Consider the following 15847-nt stretch of genomic DNA (forward strand, 5'->3'; position numbering starts at 1 on the left):
CTTGTGCATATGCCCTCTCTTCTTATCAGCTGGATGCTTCACTCTCCACTCTAGTCCTCTGTGGCTATGTCACTGACTCTGGGCCCAAGAGCCCCAAGTCTTGCTACACTGCTGGCCAAACAGGTCTCCACCCGGGTTCACAAGAGTCTATTGAATGTTGTAGGGCTTAGCTTGCAGCTTCATTGCTGTTTTTCCCTCACTTCCCCTTATAGGTGTCAAAGGTGTTCACCTATTAGAGCACATATTCCCACTGAGTCTTAGTCTTGGAAGGGGCTTTGCCCTGCGGCGACTCTACTTGCCTTGATGTCTCCTGGGTGAGCAACTTGCTTGTTCTTGTAGTAATCAGTTGGACTGCCTATACTGTTTTGTATTTTTCCTGTTGGTCTTTCTTTCAAGAAATATCTTCTGTTCTTCTAGCTGCTCCAGGCGGGTCTGCTTGTTCTTTCAAGTGGACATTTCCCTCCTGTGAAGATTCTGGATACTGTTCAGGATTCCACCTACTGTCTTATGTAATGCAGATGCTCAGCAGGAAGCTTCATTCACTGGGCATGTTATAGTCCCACTTTAGGTATTCCAATCAGTTATAGGCAGATGATGGGCTTACAAGCTTTCTATGGTGATATTTCTGGCTATTCCTTTCTCTCTTCCTCCAGTGTCTATTTTATAATATAACGCAAGGAAAACCAAGATTCAAAAGACAGCCAAGCATCTTAATATTATTTCCCCCTTTTTCCCCATTCCAACCATGTCTCAATCCCTGTATCCCAGAGACCTGTTGTTCCATGGTTGTGCATACATCATTACCTGTGTTCCACTTAGCCCATACAAACCTAATTGTTCTCCCATTAGCTTTGTTCTTCCATTCCCCTCCCCCTTCTTGTATATTGCCCCCCTCCCTAGCACCCACACTATCCTGTGTCTATTCCCTACCCTGTGCTCCACCTTCTCCTTCCTCCCCTTAGCCCACTCTCCATATTCCAATAGTCCATACTTTATTTTGGCTGATTATATGTCATTTTCCCACCATCTCTTTCCACAGATGTAGTCAACTTTATTTCGGTATATTCTATCTGGTGAGGTCCATGCATATAGTGATCTTTAATGTTGCTTAAAATGGTATTTGCAATGAATAAGTCAATAGTTTTGCAAAATTCTATCATGTGATCTCCAGCATCATTTCTATCACCAAGGCCATTATTTTCCAACTACTGATCTTTCTCGTTGTTTCCAACTTTTGCATCCCAATCGCCAGTCATTATTAATACATCTTAATTGTATGATTGGTCAATTTCAGACTGAAGAAGTTTGTAGAATTCTTCAATTTCATCATCACTGGCTTTAGTGGTCATGCATAAATTTGAATAATAGTTGTATTAAATGGTCTTCCTTGTAGGTATTTGGATAATATCCTATTACAATCAGCATTATACTTCAAGACAGATCTTGATGTTCTTTTTGATGATGAATGCTATCATTTCTGGCATAGTAAACCACATGATTGTCAGATTCAAAATGGCCAATTCCAGTCCATTTCAGCTCACTAATGCCCAAGATATTGATGTTTATGTGTTCCATTTCATTTTGACAATTTCCAATTTTCCTAGATACACACTTCGTACATTCCATGCTCTGATTATTAATGGAAGTTTACAGCTGTTTCTCTTCATTTTGAGCTGTGGTATAAAACAGGGTATTTTGGACTGTAAGTCTGGTGATAAGTGTTCGAATAAGGGTGGATGTACTTTGTATGTGGGAAGCACATATTTACTTCCACATGGCAAGCTGTGAAAGTTTGAAGGAGATGCCTCCAAATATTTATCCTTCCCTGCATCCACACACTTGCCATAAGCTGATCACAGGTGAATCTATTTTTTCACTTTGTTTCTTTGAGCTTCACCATATTACTAGCTTTGGTTAGTGGTCTGAAGACAAAAGTTTTGGTGTCCTTGTTATAAACTAAGGAATCTTGGGCATCTCTGCTTGCTTCCTTACACCTCTGTCATCGCCATGTGACATGACTGGGCAGCTTCCTCATCTAACTAAGCAAGAAGAGAATTTGTTATCTTGGTCATGCTGCTATTGTTAGGTACTGACAAGTTGGTTCCAGTGCACAGAAACCCTATGCACAAGAGCATGAAACATTACTCGATCCTGTGCCATCTTCACAATTGTTACATTTGAGTTCACTGCAGTTTGAAACAGAGCCACTCAGCTGAGTCCAGAATAGAACACCTAATCCTCAGACAACATAACCTGAAGCACAGATGTCCAAACCAATCCAGAGATACATAAGGATAAATTATTGCTATTTTAACCACTGATATTTGTAGTGATTTATTATGCAGTATTGTAACAGTCCAGTAGGAGTCCTGGTGTGGCTCTGCAGGCTAATACGCTGAAAGTCAGTTTGAACCACAGGGTGAGTGGGTCAAGCTCACTAGGCACTCCTTGGAAACTCTATACATGGTCACTATGGGTCAAAACCAACTCATCAGCATTTAACAACAACATTGTAGCAGTAGCTAACAAAAGCAGCCACCCTTCATTTTAGGATGGTAAGTAAAACAATATAGATTATCTAATAAGTTAATAGTAGAAGGAAATTACCATAATGGCAATAGCAATAATTTGAGGGAGAAGATGAATTCTTGAATAAATTTAGGGTTTGGGTTGATATGGGTATTGGAGGAAATGTAGGATTCGAGGATGATTCTTTTTTTTTTTTTTAAGTGAAGTGGGGGTATTTATTAAAATAAATAATAAATGTAGGACTCACATTTGAGATACAATACTGGTTGTGAACATGTTAGGTTTGTGACAGGTAAAGGAGCACATCTGAAGTAGTTATTTTCATTTCAAACAGGTTTACTTTGAGACACTGAGATCAGCTGGATGAAAAGTATTTGTAATATGGGTCTGGTGTGGTGTCCAAGAATGAAGTCTGATCAGAAAAGATAATTAGTGGTTATGGGAACTGGTATTATCTAGAACCATAATGAAGATGAGGTTATTCAGGGAATTCAGAAGTGACAAAAAGATAAGAAGGCAAAATATGCAATCATGGAAATGTAAACATTTAAAACGTAAGGAAGAGATAAAGGAGCTAAAAGACAAGACTGAGTAGAAACAGCCACAGCGGAAGGAGGATAGCAGGATAAGTGGTCATGAAGAATGAGGGAGGTCAAGAACACAGGAAGCTTTTGAGAAAAAAAAAATGTAAAAATTAAAAACTGTTCAATGACTGCTAACATTTTTAAGATCTAATCAGTGCAGTGCATATGCCCACTAAATTATCCTCTTGTTACTTCTATTCTCCTTCAGAGCCTGAGACAGTAATTTAATGTTTTCATTTAGAAAGAATATGTTTTTGTTCATATGAGATTTAGAACAATATAAATTTTGCCTTGGTCTCAACACTCTTCAGGGATGGCCTGGTCTAGGAGGTGTATGCTCATAAAGACCACTCCATTGTCCCTTTCTTTCATCCAATTCCAAGTTTCTACACAGTGGCTTCCAAGTGCTGAGAAAGGGGTTGAAGGTGGAACATCAAATTTGGTGTCTTCATCTGATGGCATTACTCAGGGGTAGACTATCTGACAGAGAGCATCTTGAAAGAACACAAATCATATCCTCTCTCAAAAACTAGGGCAAGAGGAATGATAATTCCAGTGAAAAAGATGTTAGGAACACAGTCCCCTATTCAGCTTCTACAATAACTCATTGAAACCATCCATACTTCAATTACCATACTAAAATTTATCATCTTCAAAAGGCATAATTCTTACATAAAATATCTTCCCACATACAACTCCTTTGAGAGAAAAACCTCTGATTTCTCAACTTTCTTTTCTTGAATACTGCTCTAAAGTATTTCATCTGGAGTTTTCCATTTCTGGATAGAGTTTCCATTTGACATCTTCTCATTTTTAGTTAAATCTTTTCTATATTACCCAAATCTCTGCTTTATTATCTGTCCCCTACTGCCTCGAAATTCCTTTATGTCTCTCACAAGAATACTAAAATCCTTTTTAAAAATTATCAACTACTCTCATAGTGTGCCACTGAAATTCAAGGCATTTGGCAAATCTACATACATATAGGGACTCCTGTAAGATCAGCAGTAGACTGTGAACCATAAGTTCGACAATTCAAACCCATCAGCTGCTTCTTGGAAATCCTATACAAGGTCATTATAATTCAGAAATGACTTGATGGTACATAACCACAATATATAGTAATATATTTTTACTAGTATTTAAAATAGCTTACACATTTCTTCAGTTCTTTATGCTTTGCTTGATTAGCTATAATAGATGGAAATGTTAATATTATATGGAAGTCACTTTATAAATTTAGTGAAAACTCTTTTTCTCATTCTTTTGAGAAAAATTATATAAAATAGTATCAAAATAATTTATAAGCACAAGTATATTTTTATTTAAAAATTACTACAGAATGATCGGACGTGCATGCACACACACACATACACAAATACAAAGACCAAGAAATGTATTTTAAGTAAGAAATAAGAGCAATGGAATGCATAGAGAAATACAAACAGCACAGAATAATCATCATTCCCAAGTTACTCTAAGTATCTATGAGCTTTACAGCTGTTTCCTAAGAGAAAGAGGAGAGAGTAAAGTACTTGGACTGCACATTCCTGGAATAACAAGGACTATCCATCCTGGTAAATACAGATGGAATAAGTGGAAAAGAAGGCAGTGAATAGCTCCCGAGCAGCTTGTGTCTCACTATTCCAGGAATGAAGTGGATGCGGCTGAAAATTTACTTTCTTTACTTCACAAGTAATAAATCAACTTTAATATAGTTTATAAATGGGAGGAAGAAGAAAGTGTTTGTATACTTTTAAATCATACCAGGGTAAGTAAAAAAGTATTGCTACTAGGGTCCCAGTTCATATCTGTGCAGGTTTATTTCAAACAAGACGTGTTTAAACATGCCCCTATAATCAGTGGATGGCTACAGATAACTATTCTCAGCAATACACTTGTTTTAATCCCATTAGAGTGCCTCCAAAAAAAGGTCCAATTCCAACTGCAGCTTCTGAGGGGATATTCTGGTATAATTAAACACAAGAAGAGCGATCAAATCAAAACATTATTACAACTGTTTTTTGGTATATCAAAAGGATAATCTTGATCGAGTTCCTGATGGACACAAGAAGACCACAGCTTTTTATGAAGAGGTTTGAGGGAAACTGAAACCTGCACTGGTGAGAAAAGGCCAGAAGAGTTGAACTGAAGATTTTTTATTCTATCATGATCATGCTCCTGCTCTTTCTTTGAGAGTAGCAAGGCTTGTCCTATGAGAATTTTGTTGAGAAACCTTATCCCATTAACCTCACAGCCCTGATCCTGCTCTTTCAGACACCTTTCTGTCCCCCAAACTAAAAGTACACTGAAAAGAAACATGATTTGAGTTCCTCAAGGATGGCAAAACTATCATTCTGATGTGGTATAAATCAGACTACAGAATTCATCAGGGAAAGGCTAGAGAGATAGAAATGCAGTCTTTAGAACTGTCATCGAATTGGTTCTGACCCATAGTGATCCTGTATAGGGTTTCTGAGGAGGAACTGGTGGTGAGCTTGAACTGCTGACTTTGTAGTTCAAACCAGTTTTGCAGTCCAGACCATTAACCCACAGTACCACACCAGGACTCCAGACCTAGACAGAGGGTATGTTAAGATAGACTGTCTTCACATTTTGACATTTTTGTTTAAAAATGGTTTCTATGATTTTCTAGAAATACTTTTTGACTTACTCGAGTACATTAGACATACATTACTTAGGTATAGTGGAAAAAGCACTACACTGGAAGTCAAGGTTGTGTAATTATTTAAGGGTGCTAGAACATACATTGTTCACCGCTTCAGGAAATAGGATACATTTAAGAACTAATGGTACTGAAGGGAAAAGTCTAAACTGCACTGAAAATATTTGAAAAAAACACGCTCCAGGAATTGCCAGAATACCAAATGAAAGGTTTCAACAAATGGATACAGACCTGGAGGTATTTACCTATCTATGCAAAAAATTTGGAACACAGCTACCAGGCCAACTGACTGGAAATGACCTACATTTGTGTCCATTCCAAAGAAAGGCGAGCCAACAAAACGTGGAAATTATTGAACAATATCACTAATATCGCATACAAGTAAAATATTGCTAAAGATAATTCAAAAGCAGGTTGCAAAAGTACACTGACAAGGAATGGTCAGAAATTCAGAAGCTGGATTCAGAAGAAGATGTGGAAATTATTGCTGATGTTATATGAATCTTGGCTGAAAGCAGAGAATACTAGAAAGATGTTTACCTGTGTTTTATTCACTAAGCAAAGGCATTCAACTGTATGGAGCATGTCAAATTATAGATAAGATTTCAAAGAATGGGAATTCCCAAACACTTAATTATACTTAAGTGGAAATAGTACATAGATGAACAGGCAGTTTGAATAGAACAAGGGAAAAACTGTGTGGTTTAAAATCAGGAAAGGTGTGGGTCAGGTTTGTATTCTTTCACCACACTAATATGCATGCTGATTAATAATCTGAGAAAGTGGATTATATGAAGAAGAACACAGCATCAGGATTGGCGGAGATTCATTAACAACATGCTACACGCAAATGGATACAATGTTGCTTGATGAAAGTGTTTACAGTCTTCAGTATGAATTACACTTCAAGATAAAGAAAATAAAAATCCTCACAACTAGACCAATAAGCAGTAACATCATGATAAATAGAAGAAAAATTGAAATTGTGAAGGGTTTAATTTTGCTTGGATCCACAATCAATGCTCACAGAAATGGCAGTCAAACAATCAAATGATATATTGCATTGGGCAAATCTGATGCAAAATATCCCTTTAAAATATTAAAATGCAAAGATGTCACTGCGAGGACTTAGGTGTGTCTGACAAAAGCATTTTCAAAAAATACCAAAAAATGGTATTTTCAATCTCAAACTCATATATATGCTGTACCAATAAACAACATTCTTATCAATGGAGAAAAGACTGAAGTTGTCAAGGACTTCATTCTTCTTGGATCAATTATCAACACTTGCGGAAGCAGCCGTCAAGAGATCAGATGACGTATTGCACTGGGCAAATGTGCGCACAGGAACTTTTTAAAGTACTGAAGAGCAGAGATGTCAGCTTGAGGACTAAGGTGCGCCTGACCCAAGCCATGGTATTTTCAATAACCTCTTATGGATGCGAAAGTTGGACAGTGAATAAGGAAGATCGTAGAAGAATTGATGCCTTTGAGTTGTGGTGTTGGAGGAGAATACTGAAAGTGCCATGGACTGCCAAAAGAACCAATAGATCTGTTTTGGAAGAAGTGCAGCCAGAGTGCTCCTTGGAGGCCATGATGGCTAAGCTTCGTCTCTCATACTTTGGACATATTGTCCGGAGGGAACAGTTGCTGGAGAAGGATGTCATGCTGGGTAAGTTGGAGGGTCAGAGAAAAAGAGGAAGACCCCCAACGAGATGGACCAGCCAGGTGGCATCATTGATGGCATCAAGTGTGGCAGCAGTAGTGAGGTTGGCCCAGGATCGGACATTGTTTCATTCTGCTGTGCATGGGGTCGCTATGAGTCAGTTCTGACTCGATGGCACCTGACAACAACAACAACAACATATATATGCCAAAAGCTGGATAATTAATAAGGAAGACTGAAGAAGAACTGATGCCTTTGAATCACAGTGTTGGAGAAGAATATTAAATATTTCACAGACTGGTAAAAGAAAGAATAACTATGTCTTGGAAAAAGTACAGCTGTAATGCTCCTTAGAAATGACAATGGTGTACTTTGTTCATACTATCAGGAAGAAGCAGTCTCTTAATCATGCTTGATAAAGTAAAGGGTAAGTGAAAAAGAAGACGACTCTCAATGAGACAAAATGACACAGTGGCTGCCACAATGTGCTCAAACACAGCAGTGATTGTGAGGATGGTGCAGTATTTGTTCTGTTGTATATAGTGTTGCTGTAAGTCAGAACCAATTCCCTGGAACCTAACAACCAAAGAACATACTATTAAACTTCTGCTGTGTATCATGTTCTCATGCACATCTGAGATAACTGCTAACTTACAAGATTGACTCTAAGCATAAGCAGGTACGTGGAATATTGCAAAAAAGTTACACAAATTCTTTGGGGAAGTATTATGATAAAGTTTCTTTCTTATTTGAGTTCCCTCAGTCAACCAAACCCACATCTGTCAAGTCTATTCTGACTCATAGTGAGCCTGATATTCAGCAACACCATTCTTTAAAAATATTTACAGAAGAGTTTAGTATAATATGAAGAAATCAGAGGCTACAACAAGAGCATAATGTGGAAACTTTCCTAGAAGTTCAATTTACTTTTTCTAAAAGTTCACTTCTCTTTTAAAGTAAACTTCTAAGTTTGAATATGCAGAGATGACAAGAAGAGGTGATATTTATTAAAATCCATCAGTCTTTAAGTTCATTAGCAGGTCAAGCATGAAGGATGCTTAAGATAAAAACTACTGAGTTCATCAATTGAATTATGGTAAACATTCTTACTTACCCCTTGGCCAACTGCAACCCGCTCCAAAGCCTTTAAAAAGAAGAATCAAGACAAAGACTGCTGATATATTTCTTATCTTACAAGATTTATAAGCACACTGTATAAGGGCTTGTGAAAATGACATTTTAAAAGATTAAGTGATAACATGTGAGTTTATACACTTAAAAGTGCTAATATCATTAAGGAATGTTAACTGGTATACTTGTATAATCTGTGGTTGATTTATAATAGATGAATGTCTTATACATAAACACATATAAAACACAATAAAATATGTTTCTTAAATTTTGGAAGGCATTTGAAAGGAGGAAAGAAATGTCATATTCTTGGCTCGGTTTTAATATAGCTGAAACAACTGAATCCAAAGCAATTATTATGCACCTTTTATTAAACAAATGAACACATTAATTGAAAGCTTAATTTAGAAAAGTACATTTATTTTAACTTACATGATTGAGTGCCAGAGTCCTGGTGTGGCACTGTGGGTTAATGCGCTGGACTGCAAAGTCAGTTTGAACCACAAGGTCGGTGGTTCAAGCTCACCAACCACTCCTTGGAAACCCTCCCTATGCAGGGTCACTATGGGTCGGAACCAACTTGATGGCACTTAACAACTACAAAAACAATGATTTGTGTGCCAGGTAGAAGAAAGCATAATACATATTTTTTTATAATTTCATATGTAGCTGGTTTTTACATTTACCTTAAGATTCAAAACATTTGAAAAATATATTATTTCTCAATATTCCCAGAAAATACTCATAATTTAACATATATTAAAGCTTTTTAAAAACATTTTCATACAGAATACTGTACGTTGGGTAAGTGGAATTTTGTTGATGCACAAGTTCACTAACAAGGTAAAAGTAGCTTGTTTCAAGCTAGATAGTAAGAAGCAGGGACTAAAACTTGCTCTTTCAATCTTGGTTTTATTTCTCATGCCTCATACCCTGTACAGTGGATTCAGTAGAAAAATGAATCCATCATATGAAAATTGGGTTCACAAAATTTTTTGAGGAAACAAAAAAAAAATATGACTGCCTTTGATATGCGAAGCTGATGTACTTTTAGAAACACAAATGATAAAGTTTGATTACATATTAAAAGAGAGTCAGGTAGGTGGTACGAATTTTCTTCCAAACATAAACATTGTTTGGTAAAGTGGGCAGGGTTTGGAAGAGAACTAAGGAAAGGAGCATTCATGGAAAATTTCCTCACAGCACGGTTGGTAAATGCTTTATTGGTGGAATTGATTTTTCAAAACCTCTTTTCTGTTCTTTAAATATTTATTTTTATGGAAAACATTCCTGTTTCATGAACATAATATATCCTTTTATCTTTCAAAGGGGTATCAATAATTATTTTATGTTATTTTTTCGGTCCTTTTGGAGATCCTCAATTTCCTCTAATTCTATTTACTTCATCTCCACTTTTCATGTTAGACTTTCCTCAGATATTTACTGATGGCTGTCCGCTGATATTTAAAATAAGGGTGCCATCAACCTAATTAGAAGCAATGTGCTTATGAATGAGGACTATTAATTGTGGTAGTCACTCTAGAGAGATAGGTAGGTCTGGTCAGTGTCATTTTGAACTCCTTGGTTCGAATATTTTCAGGTCTTTTCTCTTAAATTAGTCAGATTCTACAAAAGATTACTCAATCTTTGGCTGTGAGTGTAAGCCTAGCTGCCAGTACTCCAGGAGTTAAGTCATTCCAATAATGACTTGTTTATGACAACCCACAGGCCCATTTACAGATTAAAGGAAAAAATAATAAATCCTTCCAGAAAAGTACTCTAAGTGGGCCTATATAAGGAATTATTATTTGAGCGTAAATAGATTTTTAAAATAATTCTAGGATACCTAATATAGAAAATGGACAAACTAATTTTTATATTGCTATGCAACTGGGAAAGAAATAATGGCCCTAGAATAATTAATTAGTTTGTTTTGTGGTAGGACATTGACTTATTTAATCAACTATATTTTGTTTCTGATGTCAGGGGCCATTTACATTATTACACTTACACCGGTCCCTTTGTAAACCAATGTAGGACTAACAGGCTGTGATCTAGATCTAAAAACACTATATCAAAATCAGGCACAACAGAAGTTTTATTAATTGGATAGTTACTTCATATCCCAGGTAGCTTAATATATTTTTCCCATTCCAGAAAAATTTAAGGGTACAGATCTGCTATAAACATATACACATTTAGCTGTGGGTAAAGTCTTGAAAACTGCTTCTGTATTTAAGACTTAGTTGCTGCTGTTGATGTGTGTGGTCGAGTCGGTTCCGACCCAGAGTGACCATTTATCGGGTTTTGAAGAGCTGGTGGGTTTCAACTGAGGACCATGCAGTTAGTAGTCCAGTGCTTATCCTATAGTGCCACACCAAGGCCCTGAAGATGTAGTTGTTGTTGTTGTTAAGTGTTGTCGAGTCAGTTCCAACATAGAGTGACCTACATAGGGTTTCCAAGGAATGAATGGTGAGCTTGAACCACCAACCTTGTGGTTCAAACTGACTTTACAGTACAGCACATTAACTCACAGCGCCACACCAGAAGTCCTTGAAGGCAACTAACTGTTATATTTTATGTAATGATAAAGGAAATGTTTACTGTGTATAACTATATTGTTACATCATTGCATGTAGAAGGGGTAGAAGTTGAAGGTCAAATCATTTTCTTTAAATTTTTGTAATTCACAAAAGCACTGATGATGATTTTGCTATACAAAATTTGGTATTTCATACATGAAATAAGCACAAACTAACAAATTCTGCAGCATCTGGATAAATCTCTTAGTTCAGGAAAAAAAAATACAAACATACCAAACATGCTGACATTCTGGCATTACGACCACAGCACCATCTCTTTTCCTTTAAATAGTGGCACATTGGAAAGCCCCACTGTTCTTGAGTACATTCTGTAGCTGGGAAAAAATATTATTATTTAAAGACAACATTTCCTCTTTCAGTTAAAAGAAATAATCTACTGAGAAAGTAAATTAGTCACTGAAAGAGTCAAACAGGAGTTAAACATGGAAGTGGTGATGTTTAACTGTACATTCCAGTCTGTTAACGGAAAGCATTTTCATGTTATGGAGATGGTATTTGTTCAACAACAGCTGTTCTGTGTTTAAAATCCAGGTCTGATACCAACCAATTTTCCAAAAGTATTTCTGTAAGATTTACAAAACCAATTTAAAATGAAAACATTCTTTATGTTCAGTGCAACTATCTGTGATAAACATGAAATATTAAAAACTTATTGCTGACCTAACTTTCTTGAAACATGACTTTAAAATATGGCATTTGGCAATTTGTTATAAAACAATACTAATTCAATCCTAACAATGCTGAAGAATCAACTTGTACTTTTAGTCCCTATGTTCACTTTTCAGAAAAAGAACAGCAGTATAGGCTCTTATTTTTTCATTATATTAAGGAGTTGTAATATTTTAAACTGTGACTCAATTTGGCTCAATTGTGTTTATGATTCAAGTAACAACAAAAATTAACATTCATTACTTAATAACTTATCTATTGCGCATCTACAAGGAACCCTGGTAGTATAATGTGTTACACTTTGGGTTGCTGACTTCATGGTTGGCAGTTCAAATCCACCAGTGACTCCATGGTAGAAAGATGAGGCTTTCTGCACCTTTAAAGATTTCCAGCCCTGGAAACCCTATACAAGGTTGCTATGAGTTGTAACTGATTCGATGGCACATCACCACCAACAACAACGCTGTCCATCTATGGAGTTGCATACTCAACTTGCTAATCCTCAAGCCACTTGTGTAGAACTATAAATCTTTACGGAAGCAGAACACCTCATCTTTTTTCCCCACAGAGTGGCCGGTAGATTTGAACTGCTGATCAGTTCAAACTGAGTTAGCAGCCCAATGCATAACAGCCACACTACAAGGGCTTCTTATTAATTATACAGGACTTAAAAAAAAAAAAGGAAAACAAACCAATTTTCTACTTTAAATTAAAACCTGTAAATTAAGAGCTTAAATGTTATCAGAACTATTATAATTAGGGGGAACGCAATGGCTCTATAGGATAAGCGAGGGACTTTGAGCCACGATGTTGGGGGTTCCAGTATTCCAGGAGCTTTGCGGGTAAAGATGGTACTTTCTGTTTCTTTGTTGATTTAAAATCCCGGGAACCCTGTACAGAATTTCTAAGTCAGAACCAACTTAACAACAAGAACAAAACAACATTACAATTAAAAGAAAGTTGGGGCAAATATACATTTTCTATTCAATTGTACTTCAACAAAGTAAATTAGAATTACAACTTGAAACAAGAAAACTCTTTAAAAGAAAACACTGTTGAGGTATATTCCATTAAATATACTTCAATGCTATTAAGGGTTATGTAAAATGTTGTTAGGTGACATTGACTCAGTCCCAACTCAGAGTGACCATATGCACCATAGACAGGAACACTGCCTGGTCCTGCACCAATCTCATAATCATTGCTACGCTTCTGCCCATTACTGCTACGATTGTGCCAATCCATTTTGTTAGGGGTCTTTTTCTTTTTCAATGACCCTTTAACAAGGATGATGTCCTTCTCCAGGAATTGTTCCCTCCTGATAATATGCCTGAAGTATGAGAGACGAAATCTAGCCATCCTGGCCTCCATGTAGCATTCTGGCTGTACTGTTTCCAACACAGATTTGGTTGATCTTTTGGCACTCCATGGTATTTTTAATATTCCCCTTCAGCACCAAAATTCAAATGCGTCAATTCTTTCTATGGTCTTCCTTACTGACTGTAAAACATTCAAATGCATATGAGGCTACTGAAAATACCATGGTTTGGGTCACGCGCACCTTAGTCCTGACATATTTTCTCTTGAACATTTCAGAGAGTTCTTGTACAGCAGATTTGTCTAATGCGATATGCCATTTGATTTCTTGACCGCTGCTTCTATAGGTGTTGATCCAAGAAAAATGAAGTCTTTGACAACTCCAGTCTTTTCTCCATTTACCTTGATTTCATTTACTGATCCAGTGGTGAGGATTTTTGCTTACTTTATATTGAGGCTGTGGTCTTTGATCTTCTTCAGTAATTATTTTAATACCTCTTCGCTTTTAGCAAGCAAGGCTGTATCATCTGCATATCACAGCTTGATAATGAGTTTTCCTCCAATCCTGATGCCATGATCTTCTTCATATAGTCCAGCTTCTTAAATTATTTGCTCAGCATACAGATTGAATAATTATGGTGAAAGAATACAACCTTGATGCACACCTTTCCTAATTTTAAACCATTCAGTGTTCCTTTGTTCTGTTCGAACAACTGATTCTTGGCCTATGTACAGGTTCCTTATAAGCACTAATAAGTGTTCTGGAGTACTCATTCTCTGCAATGCCATCCGTAGCTTGTCATGATACACATAACTGAAAGCCTTTGTGTATTCAATAAAGTACATGTAAACTTCTTTCTGGTATTCTCTGCTTTCAGCCAAGATCCTTCTGATGTCAGCAATGATATCCCTCATTCCACATCCTTATCTGAATCCAGCTTGAACCTCTGGTAGTTCCCTGTCTGTACTGTTGTAGCTGTTTTTGAATTATCTTCAGTAAAATTTTACTTGCATGCGATATTAATGACACTGTCCGATGATTTCCACGTCCTGTTGGGTCACCTATCTTTGAAATGGGCACAAATATGGATCTCTTCCAATCAGTTGGCGAGGTACCTGTCATCTAAATTTCTTGGTATAGATGAATGAGCACCTCCAATGCTGCATTCATTTATTGAAAGATATTAGTTTGTACTCCATCAGTTACCATTGTCTTGTTCTTTGCCAGTGTCTTCAGGACTCCTTGGACTTCTTCCAATTATATACTACTTCTTCTTGATCGTCTGCTCCATCTTAAAATGGCTGAACAACAACCATTTCTTTTTGGTATAGTGACTGTGTGTTCTTTCCACCTTCTTTTGATACTTTATGCATCATTCAGTATCTTGCCCATAGAATCCTTCAATATTTCAAGTTGAGTCTTGAATTTTTAATTCATTTCCCTCAGCTGGAGACATACTGCGTGTGTTCTTCCGTTTTGTTTTTAACTCCAGGTCTCTGCATATTTCATTGTAATATCTGACTTTGTCTTCTTGAGCTGTCCTTTGAAATATTCCATTTAGTTCTTTTCCCTCCCTCATTTCCTCCATTTGCTTAAGAATTTCTACACTAGAGAGCATGTTTCAGAGTCTCATCTGACATCCATTTTGGTCTTTCCCCTCTTTCTTGTCTTCTTTATGATCTTTTGCTTTCTTCCTATATGATTTTCTTGATGTTATCCCACAACTCTTCTGGTCTTTGGTCATTAGTGTCTAATACATCAAATTAAGATGATTCTAAGGTGATCTCTAAATTAAGGTGGAATATGTCAAGGTAATATTTTGGCTCTCATGGACTTGCTGTTATTTTTCTTCAGCTTCAGGTGAACTTACATATGAGCAATTGATAGTCTGCTCCACAGTCGTCCCTTGGCCTTGTTTGGCTTTTCCACAATCTCTTTCCACAGATGTAGTCAATTTGATTTCTGTGTATCCATCTGGTGAGGTCCATGTGTATAGTCATTATTTATGTTGTTTAAAAAAGGTATTTGCAATGAGGAAGTCATTGGTCTTGCAGAATTCTATCATGCGATCTCTAGCATCATTTCTATCACCAAGGCCATATTTTCTAATGACAGATCCTTCCTCTTTGTTTCCAATCACCAGTAAATATCAATACACTTTGATTGCATGTTTGATAAATTTCCAACTGAAGAAGTTTGTAGAATTCTTCAATTTCATCATTTGTTTTAGTAGCTGGTGTGTAAATTTGCAGTGGTATTAAATGGTCTTACCTGTAAATGTATGGATATATCCTATCACAGATAGTGTTGTACTTCAAGACAGATCTGGAAATGTTTTGTTTTGTTTTTTTTTGATGGTAAAAGTGATACCATTCCTCCTCAATTTGTCATTCCTTGCATAGTAACTCATTTGATTGTCAGATTCAAAATTGGCAATACCAGTCCATTTCAGCTCACTAATGCCTAGGATATCGATGTTCACACATTCCATATCATATTTGACAACTTCCAATTTTCTTATATTTATTCCATGTTCTGATTATTACTTGATGTTTACAGCGGTTTTTCTTTATTTTGAGTTGTGCCCCATCAGAAGGTCCCGTAAGTTTTACTTTGCTTTCATCATTACGGTCAACTCTACTTTGAGGCAGCTCTTCCCCA

General features: G+C 36.6%; 1 protein-coding gene across 1 annotated transcript in view; it reads right to left on the reverse strand.

The window, feature by feature from the left end:
- METTL25 (methyltransferase like 25) overlaps positions 1–15847 on the reverse strand; it is a 182104-nt gene that overhangs the window by 51964 nt on the left and 114293 nt on the right. The window contains exons 6-7 of the mRNA XM_006871821.1: positions 11413–11507; positions 8580–8609 (exon numbers count right to left, since the gene is read on the reverse strand). Of these exons, the coding sequence (XP_006871883.1) occupies positions 8580–8609; positions 11413–11507 (125 nt within the window). The remainder of the gene's footprint in view (positions 1–8579; positions 8610–11412; positions 11508–15847) is intronic.

This window comes from Chrysochloris asiatica, unplaced genomic scaffold (assembly GCF_000296735.1).
Source record: "Chrysochloris asiatica unplaced genomic scaffold, ChrAsi1.0 scaffold00175, whole genome shotgun sequence".
Classification (NCBI taxonomy): Eukaryota; Metazoa; Chordata; class Mammalia; order Afrosoricida; family Chrysochloridae; genus Chrysochloris; species Chrysochloris asiatica.